Source organism: Phalangium opilio, unplaced genomic scaffold (assembly GCF_054372755.1).
Source record: "Phalangium opilio isolate 3A_F unplaced genomic scaffold, DU_Popi_V2 ptg000209l_1, whole genome shotgun sequence".
NCBI classification, from domain to species: Eukaryota; Metazoa; Arthropoda; class Arachnida; order Opiliones; family Phalangiidae; genus Phalangium; species Phalangium opilio.
The window spans coordinates 3,431,523-3,445,924 of NW_028324217.1; the positions used below are offsets into that span (position 1 = coordinate 3,431,523).

At 35.4% G+C, this 14,402-nt stretch overlaps 3 protein-coding genes, 1 long non-coding RNA gene and 1 other non-coding gene across 5 annotated transcripts in view; 3 read left to right on the forward strand and 2 right to left on the reverse strand.

The window, feature by feature from the left end:
* Positions 1 to 4,830, forward strand: part of PGAP1 (GPI inositol-deacylase) — a 116,517-nt gene extending 111,687 nt beyond the window's left edge. Inside the window, exon 15 of the mRNA XM_089854939.1 lies at positions 4,689 to 4,830. Within this exon, the coding sequence (XP_089711065.1) occupies positions 4,689 to 4,725 (37 nt within the window). The 3' untranslated portion in view covers positions 4,726 to 4,830. The remainder of the gene's footprint in view (positions 1 to 4,688) is intronic.
* Positions 1,002 to 1,116, forward strand: LOC149618420 (U5 spliceosomal RNA). Its single transcript, XR_016375637.1, has one exon. It is a non-coding gene; the product is annotated as a U5 spliceosomal RNA (small nuclear RNA).
* Positions 4,596 to 8,350, reverse strand: LOC149618421 (uncharacterized). Its single transcript, XM_089854955.1, has 9 exons — positions 8,216 to 8,350; positions 7,338 to 7,472; positions 7,232 to 7,280; positions 7,053 to 7,152; positions 6,908 to 6,980; positions 6,739 to 6,836; positions 6,531 to 6,663; positions 6,316 to 6,466; positions 4,596 to 6,233 (listed from the first exon to the last, which is right to left on the reverse strand). Exons 1-9 carry the CDS (start codon positions 8,348 to 8,350, stop codon positions 4,678 to 4,680), a joined length of 2,430 nt encoding a protein of 809 aa, XP_089711081.1. The 3' UTR covers positions 4,596 to 4,677.
* Positions 7,105 to 8,369, forward strand: LOC149618422 (uncharacterized). The gene is made up of 2 exons (XR_016375364.1): positions 7,105 to 7,242; positions 7,312 to 8,369. It is a non-coding gene; the product is annotated as an uncharacterized LOC149618422 (long non-coding RNA).
* A 1,129-nt stretch (positions 8,370 to 9,498) lies between these two features.
* On the reverse strand, positions 9,499 to 13,031 carry LOC149618423 (uncharacterized). Its single transcript, XM_089854990.1, has 3 exons — positions 12,768 to 13,031; positions 12,571 to 12,694; positions 9,499 to 10,779 (listed from the first exon to the last, which is right to left on the reverse strand). The coding sequence occupies exons 2-3, from the start codon at positions 12,680 to 12,682 to the stop codon at positions 10,016 to 10,018; spliced, it is 876 nt and encodes a 291-aa protein (XP_089711116.1). The 5' UTR covers positions 12,683 to 12,694; positions 12,768 to 13,031; the 3' UTR covers positions 9,499 to 10,015.
* Positions 13,032 to 14,402: the final 1,371 nt, after the last annotated feature.

A 14,402-nucleotide genomic window follows, 5' to 3' on the forward strand; every position in this document is an offset into this window, starting at 1 on the left:
AACTATTTTACATTAAAATTCAATTATTTCTATTTCGAATTATTTAATTTGTTTTTTGATTCTTATAAATTCGATTCGAGACGTCGGAAATTTTAATGGCCAATTAAAATAAACTGACGTAGGTATGGCAAAAAAACATGGTTCTTGAAATACCACGTTTGTTATTCTAAAGGGGTTACAAACTCAGATGCAAGTAGACTATTATAACTTTTTGTATACTGCGCTAGTTAATTTGATAGATAAACTTAAAGCATTGCAAAAATTAACATTGTGGAAAAAAGGTTTTTCCTGAGTATGGAATTATTTTGAATTTTGTTTAATTAATACATTATTCATTAGTAGAGTTCGCTGAGCTTGTATATTCATTACCGAATAATTTAAATTATCTTATTTTTATTTTTTTTTTGAAAGAAAACCCAAATTATAATATAGTTGCATAATATCTGAACTTTTGAGTCAATGTACTAGTTCTTAATTTATTTAAGTTTTTGAAAGAACCGAATTCTTCTAGATTTATTATGGGTACTGTAACGTAAACATATAAGCGACACCTGGAATCTTTATGTTGATACTTTAATTGGTTTTATGAACTTGTATTATATCTGTTTATTAGCATTACAGTTTCAGGGACTTCTAGAGAGGTATTCCTGGTGTCGCTTCTATTTTTCCTTGGCATTGTTTATTTGTTGTCATTAGGGTGGCATTTTAATTGATGGACAGACAACAACGCAATTATATGGACGTAATTAAACATTAGAAACTCTACCTGGTTTTTGAACTTTCAAAAAATTAAATTAATTTGATTTGATTAAATAAGATAATTTGGATTATAAATAAGTGAATATTATTTATTGGTGATGATTAGTCAGTTTGAAGTACACTCTATACGTCATTTCAGAATTTTATGCTTATAAAATAGGATATACCTCACATCTATGGTTAGTTTTAGGGCTAGTATTTTTCCGTAAATATCGCAACGATCGCTGTTAAGATTAAATTCAAATTGCTCGCTTCCTCTCAACACGCATTAAAAAATCGCCTTTTACTATTTTTTACCGTGCGAGGGAGCGTATTGAGCGATTCAACTTAATTTTTGAATGACCCTAAATAGGGTTCTTAAACAATACAAAAGTAATAACACGCGACTTAATTAATATTATAGTTTGTAATTAACCCATGTATTCATTCATTTCAACTAATATTTTCCCAACAACTATTTTAAAGTATTTCATTAATGCATGTGCAATTGGTAGTTTGAAATTATGAGTTATTATACCGAGCTGTTAAGTCTAAAATTACTGTCCACCATTTTCAAACATGGCCGCCGATCAGATTATAAAAACTACGCAATATTGAAGCTTACCATGAACGGGCTCGCAAAATTTCATTTACATCCATTAATATTGAAATCAAATAAATTTAATACAAAAAAAAAATAAAAGTGTCATCTTTAAACATTTTAGACTGCTTTTCATAAAAATAATTTTTCAGTAAAAACTACAATACACTGAATACACGCAATAGAGACCCATTTAAATATTTATATAGAACAAAACCATCTTAAACAACTAAAAATAGTAAATACCCCCTATCATAATAGCTTCAATGTTGGTTTTTTTTAATATCATGATTTTAAAAGTCATTTCAAAGTTGTTCTCTGGCAAAAACAACAAAATACCTCCCACTAATACAATACTTAAGTCTTTTCAACTTCAGCCATCGCAAACTCCGAAAGTTAACTTTTTTGTTAAAATTCGTTGAAATAAACGTAAAAAAGATGAGTTGAATGAACTTGGAAAGATTACACGTTTACACGTGGTATTAAAACTAAATGAAATTTACCCTAAATTTAAGTACGTTTATCAGTTTAAGTCTGTACTACGAATTAAATACGGGTAGAATAATTAACGCTCTCATTTTATAACCCACTTTCTACAAACTTAAAGGGAAAGTTCAGGTAACATTTACCCCTACGGATTGGTTGAATTCTCACAGGCTGAGAGAGATAATTAAATGTACTAATTGTAATAAGAGGTAATTTATTTATTTATTTTTTAATATTTAATTCCGTTTTATATAAAGAAAAAAATCCGTTCTTTTAATTAAGGTATAATCAGTTATGTTACCTGAACTTTTCCTTTGAAAGCATATAGTTGAAAAAATTTCCCCGTACCATTATCACTTGGCAGTAGAGATTAAGCTGAAGTTAAATATAGTATTTATTGAGATTTAGGGACAATATATGTAGTGATTATCTCATCATTTCCTAACGTAATTTGTGTTAAATTAATATCTAATACAACTGAATAAGGCAGGCATACAGAAGTTTAAAGGTTTTGTAATTGTTTTCTTTCATGGTTTTTCTATTGTGTTTTTCAGTCAAGCGTAACGTATGTAAACATTAGTTGTTACTTTCTAACAATATACAAGGAAATGTAATTTATGTCTATGGGAATATGTGCTTTTCCGTTATTTCTTAATTGAAATTTAATGCTATTTTTTATTTCTATATTTTACACTAGTTTTTTTATTTAAATATTTTACACTTGATTTTATTTAAATATTTTACACTTTTTTAATTTAAATATTTTACATTTTTTTAATTTAAATATTTTACACTTTTTTTAATTTAAATATTTTACACTTTTTATAATTTAAACATTTTACACTTTTTTTTAATTTAAATATTTTACACTTTTTTTTAATTTAAATATTTTACACTTTTTTAAATTTAAATATTTTACACTTTTTTAAATTTAAATATTTTACACTTTTTTACTGTTGTCACTTCAATTTAACAATGTGAAATATCCATTTCAATCTCGAGAATTAAAATTAATAACCGAATTAGGCATAGCAATAATGGAAACAAAACAGAAAAAAACCCCAAAGGATTTACATAAAAAAATTGTTTTAAAATAATTCAGTGAATGATGCATGAGAAAAAAGGGCCAACCAAAATTCCCAAAGTGACCCCGACCGCGAAAACGGACGTTTTTGGAACTTGGCACAATTTGAGAAAACTTGTTTTTACTTTTTACTGGGATAGTTTTTATATTGTGACCCTTTCAATGCAGTCTGCGTCAAAAAATTACCTTTTCAAGCGACGCCTACGCTATGAAACAAAATAACAAAATAGCTAATTCGAGGAAACTCGATATTTGACTAATTTTATCACCTTTCCTTTATCTATCTATATAAAATTTTATCTCAGTTCGGTAGCCACGATTGTAATGGGCACATGGGTGGTGGTAGATATTTGTGGGTATTATCATACCAGAAGGGGATAATACTGAAGAAGGATATGACACTCTGTATTCTCTCTTAATATTCTTTAGTTATGTAACATGAATGATTATTCCCAGGCGAGGGAGACAGACCCTTTTTGTTAATTTGCTCGATCCCGCTCATCAAACTTAATTAAGATGGGTATATAACTATCGCTCACCGTGCTAGGGTGAATTAACTATAACTGTTTTTGGTATTTACTAAATCCCAATGCAGCAATCAATCAATTAACCAACAAGCCTTTATTGTCTTAATTGACGTGGGGCAAAAATTAACAAACAAGCGCATGCATGCGCCTTGGCAAATAGTTAAGCAGCGCTAATAGATATAGTAATTATGAGGGGAACTATTTTTGAATGTTGTATAGAATCACGTTTCAATTACCCCGCTTTGTGGTACACTTCTCTCGAAGAGAAGTATTACCTTCTTCTAATCATACTCATAGGACAGTGGGTGAATAGCGAATAACATTCCTGCGTTACCTTTCCTTTAGTTTCAACCCATTTTTAATGCCTCTCTTCTAAGTCTCAAATAGTGATAAATGTTCTTTTAAGATTGATGTGTAAAAGCCAGCCGCTTCTTCAAAGGTTGTTATACTAGTGACGTCGCCCTAGTGACACTGACCTTAACTTACCTTACACATATCGAAAACGAGAACTTATTCGTTCTATTTATTGCAAATCCGTAATTTAATTCAATCTTCACCTAATAAGAAAACTTGTTAGGGAAAAAAAACTTACCTTTTCAATGTTCCCAATAATAAAGATACATTCGTCATCTTAAGACTATAACCATTAATTCCAGAAGATAAGTAATTTTGAAATTTCCCGCGCTTTAACAATTGATAGAGTAATGTCACGTGATAGTGAATACGAACGGACTACCACCTACAGGGCCGGAAATAAGCACAGGACAAAGGCCATTGTCCAATAATATTTTAAAATGGCCCATAACCTTTTAAAAAACTAAGGGGGTCACTGGACAGTTGACCAATAAATTTTTTTAAATAAGTTTTGTTAGCTTGATTATGAAGATGCGACACTATTTTTGCGCACTCCAGTGGACAATGTCCTTTCAAAGGGGGGGGGGTTCACTGGACACACGTAGTATAGAGTGCTGTCAGAAGCGCTGGTGTGACGTCACCCATGCGGGTTTCCCATAAAGAAAAAACGGTAACTGTCATGGCCGCCCATTGCTAAAGGCAGACTCGTGACGTTTAACCTTGGATCTGACGTCACAACTTACAGCACTCTATAAGAAATTTTTCTTATTACCCGCCCTGACTTCCTATTGTAAAGAAGAACACATATTTTTCATAGCTTTATTTGAAAAATAGGAAATTAACAAAGTTTTACTAGTTTAGCATTATATAACCAGACAATGTTTCTTTTATTTTTTAGGTGGTTTTCTGGGTGGCATACACCTACCCCTTCCTAACCCACCGCCCATCAAGTCCGACAATGGATCACGACGTAAAGGTAAGCAGTTATCAGCCCCGTTCATTGGTTGAGGTGTGGCATTGAGACTCCATGATGCACCAGCGGTGTTCGCATTGAAATGGTAATCTGGGAAATTAGTCGCGTAGTTTGAAAGCCTTGTAGGTCCCATCCTTGTTGTTAACATTCCAATAGACACTGGATCACGAAGAGTTTCATTTGGTTGCGCCATAGCTGGTTGAACTGGTCTTAGAACAGTTCTCCCTGATACTGTATTATTGCGCAGTAGTCCAGCCGTAACGGGAACATTTGAGTTGGTTACAAAACATTGTTCTCTGGTTAGAAATGGATTCCCTCCGATTGCTTCAGCCAAGATACGTTGGGATTGTTTTGATGGGGATGAGTGCGCTCGGGATAAAGATGGATGCGATCGACCAAGACCCATTTGGATTGGGTTTGAAATCGGTAATCCTGCACCCTGAATTGGATTCGCAGTTGCTGCAGCCCGATTCGGATTCGCAGTCGCTGCAGCCCGATTCGGATTCGCAGTTGCTGCAGCCCGATTCGGATTAGCAGTTGCTGCAGCCCGATTCGGATTAGCAGTTGCTGCAGCCCGATTCGGATTCGCAGTTGCTGCAGCCCGATTCGGATTAGCAGTTGCTGCAGCCCGATTCGGATTAGCAGTTGCTGCAGCACGATTCGGATTAGCAGTTGCTGCAGCCCGATTCGGATTAGCAGTTGCTGCAGCCCGATTCGGATTAGCAGTTGCCGCAGCCCGATTCGGATTAGCAGTTGCTGCAGCCCGATTCGGATTAGCAGTTGCCGCAGCCCGATTCGGATTCGCAGTTGCTGCAGCCCGATTCGGATTAGCAGTTGCTGCAGCACGATTCGGATTAGCAGTTGCTGCAGCCCGATTCGGATTAGCAGTTGCCGCAGCCCGATTCGGATTAGCAGTTGCCGCAGCCCGATTCGGATTAGCAGTTGCTGCAGCCCGATTCGGATTAGCAGTTGCCGCAGCCCGATTCGGATTAGCATTTGTTGCACCCTGATTCGGTTTGCCTTGACGATTACTTTGAAGCAAATCAAATACTCTATGCACGGCTTGCCTGTCAATTGGTGGAATAACAAGTGGCGGTGGTGCGTTATGGACAAGAACATAGTCATGTTCTACAACTTGAGCCATTGGCATGTTTGGGTTCGGTGGAGGAATTTCAACTCCTGGCACAGTTTGGTTTCGTGCAAGTATCATTGCTCGTTGCATATCTTGGTTTGGATGGTATTTTGCAAATATTCCACGTTTTCGTGGTTGAGGTGCGGCAATTGGGTTTTGGGCTACATACCGCGGCGCCTGTGGTTGAGGTGCTGCAATTGGGTTTTGGGCTACATACTGCGGCGCCTGTGGTAGAGGTCTCGGATATAGGTATTGCACTCGTGGTTGAAGTGTTGCGTTTGGCACTTGTGTCTCGTTATTGGTTGATGGTACACCTATAGTTCTCTCCTGAACAAAACCTTTAAAAAATGAAAAATTACGTTGAAGCGCTTCAACGTAACTTTTTAATTAAAAGAGTGTTTAAATATTGCTTGATCATACCCGACTCAATGCGGGCGTTACGGGCGATTTCTTGCAACTCTCGAATTGCCCTTTCGTCATCTTGCACATCATTGCTATACAAGGCACATTCCGTGCCGCAACGACCACAGGTAACTCCGTTTTGGTGTCTGCAGAAGTGATCGTATTTAACCTGAAAAATAATTAGTGATGTACAACAGTACAATCACTTGCAGTTTGCGTTTGCTGGGACGTACGTTGGGTTTTCGGCAAATGTAGCACATGGTTGTCGTACAGGGACACGTTATTAAGTTACAACCGCTTTCCTTCGTAAATCTTGCCTTGCATTTGCTGCAAGTTCTAATTTTGGCGTCTGCCATTTTTTCTTCGCTATTGTCAATAATAAGATGTATAAAGTCACTGAGAATGAACAGTTTCTTGCGTAAAACCATTAATATTTATTACTATGTTTTTCTGATTTGCGTTTCATCATTCTTTTCAATCTGTTCACAAGTTAACCCTTGATGAACTTCGAACAGTTCCTCGCATTTGCGACAAAATTGCTGTTTAAAAGTAGCCTTACGATTAGGCTTAACAGCTAGGGGCTTCAAAATAGGCGGGAATCGTAATTTACCTTATCACATTTTAAGCAGTGAAAAAATAATACATTAGGATCAAGTTCAGCGCCAAAACTGCAAAACTTGCATCTACGCGCGATTTTAACGAAGTTTACTCCATGCACTAATCATAATTAAATTTAATGGCTAATTAGTACTTACCTTACAAAATCTTCAAGCCCCGCTGTGTTTAAACTATCCTGCAATTTCTGGTCCTCATATTTTTCAAATACCGCCTCTGGTAAAGCTTTGATCAGTTGTTCTAATGGCGGAAGAAAAATTGAAGAGATAGGCGTATATTTTTTTGTGGTGAACTCCTTCACATTCTGTGGGATACGTACCTCTTGAAAAGGTTGAGTCACAATCTTCGGTCATACATTTTAACCCACTCTAAAAAGTTTGAGTTAGAAATACGTTTTAGAACTGATTATTCATCATGCTTATTACCGTTCCTTGTCCGAATATGGATTCCTCCGCGTAGCGTCTCAAACATAATGCGCAGAAGAGATGACCTTCAATACATTGAACCATGGAGTCAATTTCAACATCTTCGTAGCAGCAACCACACGTGAACAAAGAATCCTGCATGACCAAAATGATTGATTGGTTTATGTGTAAGCAGGGATAGATTTAATTTTAGAAGTAGGAATGGAGAACGGAACGGTCAGTATTTACTTCAGTTATTCCGACTCGACCACCCAGTATAGAGTCCCTCCCCGTCCAACACGTAATGTAACGAAAAGTTTAAATGATTTTATTGGGTAGCTCAGTTTTAAACTACGTTTTGATGACGTTGCTGACGGGGACGGCGAAAAATAATGATTTAATTCCTTTTTACCTCTGTCGCTATGACCCGCCTCCTCTTTCATACCCCCCCCCCGTCCCGTGGAAGGGGGTCCGGGACTTTGACGCGCTCTGTTCTCCATTCCTACTTATAAAATTAAATCTATCCCTGGTGTAAGTAAGCATTCTTATAAATATTCCCAAATTTAATTATTTCAGAAATAACTGAATATTTAAATTCAAGGTAGGCGCAAAGAGGGTACGTAAAACGTATCTGTATATTTTTCTGGTATATCAAGGTCACTTTAAAGTGAAAGAACCGTATAAAGGTAGGCGTGTCTTGGGGAGTAAATAATGTATTCCCTCTAAGCCCACGGCATAATTTATGCTAATTAAATTTCGTTGTCAAAAATTATTTCTGATCTTTGTTAGTGCTTTTTAGAATCACAAAGTTCATGCCGACTGTAGTGCAATACGATTTTTAAGGCGCCAGAAACGGAACTGGGTAGCCTATAATTTTAAATACATAAATTCAAACTTACTTGTTGAAATATATCATCATAGCTCTGTCCAACATTGGCTATATTTTCCATAAATATCCTTTCTTGAACAGCCCTAAGACGTTCTTGGAATTCATCGTTTGAAATAGTTTCTGCTGAAACCTCTACATTCTCCATTGATACTCGTTTAACTAAATATGACTAGCAATTCGACACAGCCTAAGCCTATACTGTTTTCCTCTAGACATACGCATACCCCTACAATTTTCAAGAGAAATTGACTGCCTTTAACTCTCCTGATAAGAGAAATAAATAGATCAAAGATAAAATGAAAATTTTAGTTTCACATTTGGTTTTTGCTCATTTATGGAACGATTAGTCCATTGTGTTGTTACTAACTGGATCTTTAAACCCGTTTTAAACAATTTAAATAATGTAGTTATTTAATATATTTCTGTTATCTGTTTGCGTGGGATCAGACGACAGTTCAAGTTTAGTTTTAGGTTTGGTTTGAGTTAAAAAGGATTGGGAAATCGTTTGCAACAACGCGGTACTAAAAATCCCGCTGTGACGCTTTTGGCGGGAACATTTGGCGCGCTTTTAGGGTAGAGGTTGTAACTACAACGGTTTTTTAAAAGATTTCTAAGGCCACGTGGTTGATATTTTATCACTCGCGATTTCATTTCTATGGATGGAATTTGACACGGAATATTATTGGATTTTAAATTTTTAATTACAGTTGCTCGAATTTTTATTAGTGCTAGCATAAGTTTATAAGATATGTTCCGTGATAAGTTTGTTAATCTCTGGTAACTTAGAAACTGGAGCTTGTAATTTTGAAGTGAGTGAGGTAGGGAGGTCATAGATTCAGGGTAAAGCGAAGACGCCTGGGTCCCGACTCCCTGGGAACTTCCTGCATCTTCCAATATTTATCAAGCTGGAAACTCACTCAACTAACCTTGTCAGATTAAATAGCTCAATATATTAAAATTTATCAAAAGTCTTATCACTATGTGGTTTAAACGACGCATTAATCATTATCCTCTACTAAAATACTTTTGTTTAAAAGAGGAAATTACCCAAAAGTTTCCTTCCACAAATGATTTGGGTCAAAGGTTAGTTTTGGACGGGTTACGTCATTACTTCAAATATATAAATTTTAATTATTTTCTTACTGACCAGAAAATAAGTATTTTTTATGAAAATTGACTAATATATTTATTTATATTCGTTAAAATAATATTATTAAAATTAACCCCTTTCCAAAAAGTAATTTAATTAAAAACATTTATATTATAAGGCAAGGTATGAGAAAGGCAATGAAATTTTGGAATCAAGAAATGCTCTTTATTATTTGAAGAGTACAAAAGTGTTTAAGTAAAAAAGTATATATTTTGTGCAAATACAGATTGTGCTTATAATATTCAAATGCACAAAAAGTGGACAGACAAGGAATAGTCGAAAAAAAAGTAGAGAGATAAGAAATCTTTGGTTTGCCTATTTTATCTCAACATGTACTTTAGTAAAATGACAACATTTAGTCCATGTTGATATCAATTAAGAAATCTCCACTCCCACACGCATCCGTAAGTATCATCAGGAATAAATACAGCTCATTGGAATCATTGTGTAACCATTTTCACTCAACGTATAGAAATAGGCATAGAAATTAACACGGGACATACATGGGGGGAAACACGATAATTCCTAGTAGCTGTATTTATTCCTAGCATCATCTCTCTACAATACAAATTTCCTGTTACAATTTACAACGTAGTACGCTCATTGACCCCTAAATACAATTTTTATTTGGGGAGGGAGTATTTGAACCCTAAGCCTAATCTAATCTTTATGTAAGGGTAAAGCCGGAACACATACGTATGGCATACCTGCTTTACGGAAATCAGGGGCATTATAAACCATACTAACTAAAGGTGGTTTAAAAACCTTGTACGTTTTATGTCCATTTACCGGATACAGGCTTGAAATAACGCCAGTGCCCTTAACACCTGGAGTCAAATCAACGGAGTACTCACTGGTTATTAACGATTGCCTGTTATTATTAACATTGAACTCGTCACCTTCGTCTATGGTCGATAGAGGACGCGATGGTCGTTTAAACATGGCGTTCGACGCGTCATGGACTCGCGTGTCCGCGTCAATTGGGTCCATTTCTTCGACTAGTTTAATATTTTGACGGAAGAAACTCGCGTAGTTGACATAATCTTCGTCCTTTGTCTCCCACCATTTGTCCCGGTAGGCCCGCGATCTTGAGGAACATTGTAAACTCACGTGGGATTGTAACAGAAGTACAATGGCCACCACGAAACATGACGTCACAAAGATAACGGCGATACCACAGATTACCCAGAATAGGAAGTCGGTTTTGATGCGGTTATCTTCAAGTTCCCGCCTTATTTCAGTTAGGTTGTCTTGGTTACTAAGGAGGTACGCGATGACCTTGATATGGGTTGAGTTTTCCGGTAATGGAACTTGGTCTGTGAAGTTAGTGTCGTCATAGGGGACGTAACGTTTTAGGCGGGAGACAACGTAGCGTTCAGTGTTGATTTCGCCATTTGGTTCATTTGCAACTGATTCTTCTGTATCTGTTAATGTAAGATTGAGGTGGGTTTATAGCAAAAGTAAATAGATATAGTGGAAAGTTCGGTCGTGGTATACTAGGGGAAAACTAGTTTATGTTTCAAAAGTATGACACTATAGCTATACAAGTTCGTAATGCTACTGAGAGACTTACAGTTCTCGAGATAACTAGTTCGAGGGAGAACGACAATTAAGTGAGTCAATTGAAGTCCTAACTACACTCGGTGGTGGTGGTTAATTAATTTTGCATGCAGGACCAAGTTCCATCTAGGTCCTATTTAGTCTGAACTTACTAAGCCCAAATTTGACAGCAGCGCCTTACTCACCAGGCGTATGTCGCTTTACCCTGAATCTATGACCTCCCTACTTCAATCACTTCAAAATTACAAGCTCCAGTTTCTAAGTTACCAGAGATTAACAAACTTATGGAAGGAACATATTCTTATAAACTTATGCTAAAATTAAAGGCTTTTATTAACCTTCCCAGTGCCTATCTGTACACTTTCTGTTTTTTGTTTTTTCCTATATACTTTTGAATATATCTTTGAACGTACTCGTGTCTTATATGAGTTCTAATGTAAATTAGATTTTTGGGTTAATGAGCTTGGGAAATTATTTTTTTGTGATTAAAATAAATTGTAGTAGGTTATCTTTATGAAACGTCGACACGCAAGGTACATAGCAGCTTTCGTAAATAAATAACCTTTGCTGTACAATGTACATACGCAGTACCGTACTGGTGCTTAGAACGACCCTGACTTTAGAGAAGGCTTAACGTCGATCATATAAACAAGCACATGACCATGATGCTCTATATTATTATTATCAATAATATTAGGCTTGATTTTTCCCGAACATCCATTACATACAACTACACTGTGAAGCTTTCTTAAGACCCAAATACTTAAGATCGACATCCGCGAAATTCCAGCGTTTCCGTGTATAAGCCACTTGGATCCTGAATGTCTTATCGCAGGCTTCCGTTGTGAAACTTTTAAGGTCTTATCTTGGGTTATTTATTAATATCATAAGTTCATAATTATGTTCCATAAGTAAACGGCATCAACATGCTGATTTAAATGTTTCAATTCGTGAAAATATCAGGCTAAGTTGGCCATTTTAATTATGATAAAACGCAGAATTAACCTAAGTTGGTTGCGTGTTAAAACTCCTGTACATTTTAAGTGAAGAATATTATAAATTTGTTTGAAAATATCCAACAGTATAGGTACGGATTTAATTTGTACATTCAATTCTCGCCTGAATATTGAACGGGTAAAATAACTTTACTGCATAAGTTCAAAGGATGTGTTCCATAAGTTTGTCACTGGTTACAAACTGGAGTTTGTTATGAAATGAGGGGGAGGGGGTAGGTCATAGATTCAGGGTAAAGCGACGCCTGGTGAGGCGCTGTCAAATTTGGGCTTAGTAAGTTCAGACTAAATAGGACATAGATGGACTGCAAAATTAACCGAGTGTAGGACCTCAATTGGCGCGCTTCCGTCGTTCTCCCTCGAACTAACTCGAGCTGTAGGTCTCTACCATTACGAAGTATATATAGGTAGTGTCATACTTATATGGAACATATTTTATAAACTTATGATGACTGAGATAAACGCTTAGAAATATTCATGGTGTGATTGAATAAACTCTTGTTAAGGAACTAGTAACGGTAAACGCGTATATCTTACATAAAACAGGTGTTTATTTAACAAACAATTCACAGTGAACTCGAATATGTTTTCTACTTTTAGTGTTTACACCTACTCCGTTAATGGTATTAAAATTAAACTTACCTGGTTTATGCTGTAATCTGCTTAATTCCGATCTTAATATTAGAAAAAATATAAATCCAACCACAATAGCAAAACCAATACGTGGTAAAACGCTCGAAATCTCAACTGTCATAGCGGTGTATGACTAAATAACGGGAAACAAAGAAAAACCCAGTTAATTACCATACACATTTAATCAATAAAAGGGTTAAATTTACCTTTTGCCATGCTTTTAAACGGCATGCTATTCGAAACTATAGGCCTACTTTTATTTCATTTCAAAAATATTTATATCTAGAAAACATATGAACGTTGCTGCCATAGCGTAATACAAGACTGTTTTAATATCTAAACCAGCATAAATAAGATAGAACTTAACGTAGCAGGTGGTTTATAACGTTCATAAAACGTATATGGAATTATTCATACTTTTTCATATACACTATACAAGTTTAGTGCGTTATATATATGAGGTTTCCAATCCTGGGCCCCTTTCATTAGTAACTATATTGAAGAACCTCATTTTGGAAATTAAATTCAGAGATACGTGTTTCTTGCTATAAACTTCTTGTATTCCCGGCTTTTGGCGGGGATGTAATAATATCGTAAATAGCGTGCTTATGTTCAGCCACAGCCCACTCGATCACGCAAGTTGCACGCGCTATAGAAGCCCGTTCAAAGAATTCAAAACCCATGCATTTTCAAGAATCGAGAGGGTGTAGTGGAAAAGCTAGTAAAAACATGAACGAGTCTAGATTTTTGAGACAAAAAGCACTGAAATGTTAGGGGGAATTGTCGAGTTGATGAACAAACTTTTATAGGAAAGTGAAAAATGTAAGCTCTAGCTTCCTGATTTTTTTACTATTTGTAAATTAAAGTACACTAAAAATTTAAAAAATATTTTGAAAGGCTTAGGACTAATAGTTATTTTTCTAAAAATTATCAAACTTTCAGTTTGTGGTTTTTTCAACTCTGGATGACTTCTAGCCATTTTAAAACGCGCTGGGCAAATGTTTCAAATAAATAAGTTTTCCCCCAATACTTGTAGTACTTGGTTTCACATATTTGCCAATTAGTTTTAACGACTAGTTAATTGTAATAATAAATCAAATATAAGATATTAAATACAGTATTTTGATGAAGAACGTTATCAGAAGGGAATTCCCTTCTGACGTTATCAGCTGGATTGGTTGGACCTAGTCTTTAATTATATAAAAAAGACTTGGCTTGCCCAAGCCTTAAAAACAAAACGATAAGAGTTTTTCCAGTTGACTGAAGCGTGGATATTATTTTTTTTCTATTGAATTTTAAAGACAATCCGTATTTTACTTCTCTTTAGAATTTAATTCAATCACCTGATTTTACTGCTAATGGATTAGTTTCCTATAAATTAATTGAAATAAAAAATTACTTATCTCAGATTTTTCAACCACAATTCCATTTTTCTGAAATGTTCTCTTTTCAAGAGAGAAAATGGAACGTTTCAAGAGTGGCAATCGTAATTTCCTCCAATCTAAGACTGGACATTCCTTAACCCCCGTACTTTAGTTTTCAAATAATACTCTCATTCATAATGTATTATATGCGGTCTTTTCGAATACAAAAGGGGGCTGTTATCACCTTTCTTATATTTTATAAAGGGGTCCGTTTCTTTAAGCACAGTGACAATTATTGAACTGTGTATATCAGTACTTGTGGGGAAAATTTTAGAAGTGTAGGTTGAGTTGCTGTTTAGTTGACAACATTATGAAAACTTCATGTGTTTAAAACCTTTTGAAAGGAAAATTCCCGGTAATTAAAAAAGAAAGAGTCAATTTGATATCCCTAAAAATAATAGCTGCACGATAAAATGT